Source organism: Nematolebias whitei, chromosome 13 (assembly GCF_014905685.2).
Source record: "Nematolebias whitei isolate Nwh7 chromosome 13, NemWhi1, whole genome shotgun sequence".
Classification (NCBI taxonomy): Eukaryota; Metazoa; Chordata; class Actinopteri; order Cyprinodontiformes; family Rivulidae; genus Nematolebias; species Nematolebias whitei.
This window is the reverse complement of record NC_056510.1, coordinates 7,326,996-7,331,129: the sequence shown is the minus strand read 5'-3', so window position 1 is coordinate 7,331,129 and position 4,134 is coordinate 7,326,996. Positions and strand designations below refer to the sequence as shown.

The 4,134-nt window shown below is 32.0% G+C and overlaps 1 protein-coding gene across 1 annotated transcript in view; it reads left to right on the top strand.

Moving 5' to 3' along the window:
* LOC119419790 (collagen alpha-3(VI) chain) overlaps nt 1–4,134 on the top strand; it is a 99,318-nt gene that overhangs the window by 93,926 nt on the left and 1,258 nt on the right. The window contains exon 43 of the mRNA XM_037687173.1: nt 3,400–3,459. Within this exon, the coding sequence (XP_037543101.1) occupies nt 3,400–3,459 (60 nt within the window). The remainder of the gene's footprint in view (nt 1–3,399; nt 3,460–4,134) is intronic.

Sequence of the window (4,134 nt, the reverse complement as noted above, 5' to 3'; positions counted from 1 at the left end):
GGTTTCTATGGTCCAGATGTGGTTTATATGTTTTAGGTGTAGGTTGTATGATTTTGTAGTTTCTATGGTCCATATAAAGTTTCTATAGGCCAAATGAAGTTTCTATGGTCCAGGTGAGGTTTCTATGATCCAGGCAAGGTTTATACCGTCCAAGCGAGGTTTCTATGCTTTAGGTATAGTTTATATGGTCCAGGTGACATTTATATAGTCCATGTGTAGTTCCTATAGGAGAAAGACCAAGACAAACGCATGTTAAGTATAGAAATAATTACAAACACAAACAGGTAGAGTAGGGCAAGTAAAGACAGCAGCAGATAAAGGAAATCTGTTCACTTTGTCCTCCAGCAATCTAAACCTATAGCAGCAGAACTAAAGGATAGCTCAGGAAACTCAGTCCAACACTAACTATAGGATTTATCAAGGTGTCAGCCTCGCAGACAGAAACTGAAAGTTGGCTCCACGATAGAGGAGCCTGATAATGAAAGCTCTGCCTCCCATTCTACTTTTGGAAACTCTAGGAACCTCAAGTAAACCTACAGTCTGAGAGTGAAGTGCTGTCAGGAAAATATGGAGCAATCAGATCTTTTATATGAAAAGCAGCTGTGTTGTTTTAATCACAAACTAAAGTGGGGAGAAAAAACTTAAATTGAACAAATATTCCACTAGTTCAGTTAAATAAATAGTATTATTTTATACTTTATTATTTATTTTCAAATTGTCGAGCCATCTGAAGGGTTAAGTGACCAAAACTCAACAGTAATTTTTTTTAAAGTACTTTAATAGGACTGATCAGCCTGGACTGTTTCTAATTTTAGAGAACAAATTGAAAAATACAGCATAAAATGTTTTTGGACAACCTCCATAGGATCCTTGATGTCCTCAAATGAATAAATATGTAACTTAAGTAATAAAACCCAGACCTGAAAACTAATGCAGTTTTGACATTTTGCTCCAACTGCCACTTCTTGATTGATTTGCCAAAAGTTTTATCGTGTTCCAGGAAACTTTTTCAAAATATAAAATATAGCTGTGCTACAAACTTGTTGCCTAAAAAGGAAGAAAAGAAAAAGAAATCCTTAAACGTAGTTAAAGTTGTTTTGTTTTTAAGTCAAGGCAAATTCTTTCCTTTGAAACTACAAGAAAAAGTTGTTTTAGTTTGGTAGCAGTTAAAAGTAGTGCGTAAATAACCATATGTACTTTGTGAATGAAAGACATCTAAAAAATAAAAATAAAACAAATATCACCAATGTCACTTCAGGAGCTCCATAAACCTGAATCTGTTACGATTTTTTTTTTTAAATACCCACATCATACAATCATATCTTAACATTGTCAGAGTACTTAAAAAACAGTGTTGTATAGGTGTTATAATACTTTGCATGTGAAATTACTAATCAATCACTGTGTATAAACTTAAAATAGAAAAGCCTAACTTAACTTTTTAAACAATAATGCTCAAACTGTATGAATCAGGCCTACACCAAACCTAACAAGCTAATGCTAAGGCTAACGTAGCATGCTAGCAAATTAACGTTTGGTTAGCTTAGCTGTTCGCTGTAATGCCTAAAATGACAATGTTAGCAGTTTAAATATATTTTATCATTTAAGACATTTTGATGAATTTTGTCAAGAAATCCCTTAGCAAAAAGTAGTTTATTTAAGTGTACTACAAGTATACTACAAGTATACCACTGTTCATATTCACACTACTGTTTACATTCACACTACTGTTTACATTCACACTACTGTTTACATTCACACTACTGTTTATATTCACACTACTGTTTATATTCACCCTACCGTTTACATTCACACTACTGTTTATATTCACACTACTGTTTACATTCACACTACTGTTTACATTCACACTACTGTTTACATTCACACTACTGTTTATATTCACACTACTGTTTACATTCACACTACTGTTTATATTCACACTACTGTTTACATTCACACTACTGTTTATATTCACACTACTGTTTACATTCACACTACCGTTTATATTCACACTACTGTTTACATTCACACTACTGTTTATATTCACACTACCGTTTACATTCACACTACTGTTTATATTCACACTACTGTTTATATTCACACTACTGTTTACATTCACACTACTGTTTATATTCACACTACTGTTTACATTCACACTACTGTTTATATTCACACTACTGTTTATATTCACACTACTGTTTACATTCACACTACCGTTTATATTCACACTACTGTTTATATTCACACTACTGTTTACATTCACACTACCGTTTACATTCACACTACTGTTTATATTCACACTACTGTTTATATTCACACTACTGTTTACATTCACACTACTGTTTATATTCACACTACTGTTTACATTCACACTACTGTTTATATTCACACTACTGTTTACATTCACACTACTGTTTACATTCACACTACTGTTTACATTCACACTACTGTTTATATTCACACTGCTGCTTATGTTACACTACTGCTGATATATATATATATATATATATATATATATATATATATATATATATATATATATATTATTTTTTTTACTATTCTTATTGCATATGTTACTTTACCTACACCAATATCAAGGACTTCATACATACACTATGTACATTCACTTCATATGCTGCTTTGCCACTCACTGCAAATATCAATGTCAAGACCTTCATTTCATTTTATTTTTATAGATATACTTTTTTTTTATTTATACCTCTATAGTAGAATTTAAGACAGTATCATGCTTTTATTATTTAATTTTATGCTTATGTTTATTAAATATTGTAATGTTAAATGGTTTTGTTGCACCAGGGTCTGAGAGGAATGTAATTTCAATCCTGTATATGTCCTGTACATATTGCAGTTTTTGACAATAAAGTGACTTTGACTTTGATACTTATTTTACACAAAAAATGAGGAAGTGTACTTGAAGTTTACTTTTTATAAACTTTATTTGATATACTTAAAAATAGTATAAAATGTCCCAATTTAGTCCAAACAAGTATTAAATCAGTATACTTCTAGTACACTACAAGTATGGTGTGTAGTATCCTTGATATACTTATACTTAACTTAAAGTATACTTGCAAAATTAAACTTCAAATGTACTAATTTTTGTTAAGGGATGTTTCTGTTAATGTTCTTTGAGCTAAAAACGGGCCTGAGAAAACTGCTGAATATATTCTTCCTGTGAGCATTTCTTTTTTTTTTTACATATTAAGCTGTAAAAAAACCTTAAAAATTAACATTTAAATAGTTTCAGTTAAAAAGAAACTTGTGAGGATAAATATCATAAGAGAAAGACAAGCTCCGCTTTGCTAAAACAAACGTCCTCTTCAAAGCATTTTTCTCATTTTATTAAAGATAAAATAATCATTTTATTTTATTTTGCAGCAACGGAGCCTCAACCGCAGGAGCAGCAGGTCCAACAGCTGGAGCTCCTCCCAGCTCCTGGTGAGATTATTTATTACTTCCAGTTTTATTTACTGGATGCACTGCAAAGCGTTCTGTAAATGCACATGCACACTACCGTACCATGCAAATAAACAAGTCAAACAAACAAATTCACATCCACATAAAAAATGTGATTTTTCTTGTTTTTTTATGTAAATGTTTGTCACCGACCCTGGGTGAAGTCAGAAGAGCTGCCTGTTAAATCACAGTTACATAATCTGGTTTATTTGTGCTTCAAGTTGTCCGTCAAAGTTAACTCGAGGGAAAGATTAAAGGTCGAGAACTGTAAAGTAAGACAATTGTGCATTTTTTTAAATGGTGGGGAACCAACACATGACCACAACAATGACAGAAAAGTCTTAATTATTTTTGACAGTATGTTCATTTCAAATACACTAAATTGCCCAAAAAAAGAAAAGAAAATTTAAACGGAAACACTTGAAGCAATAAACCAAGAAGGTTAAACAGAAAACAGGGTGCACTGCTCGAAACGATGAAAACTTCATTCCTGATTAGTTTCTCTTTGGTTTCCTTGGTAACTACCCATTAGTTCTTGATTAGTTCCTCTTCATTTAAAATATAACAAACCAGTAGTCCCCTAATAAGCCTTGGCTGTTTGTTCCCCAGTAAGTACTGGTTAACTACCCATTAGTTCTGGATTAGTTCCTCTTCATT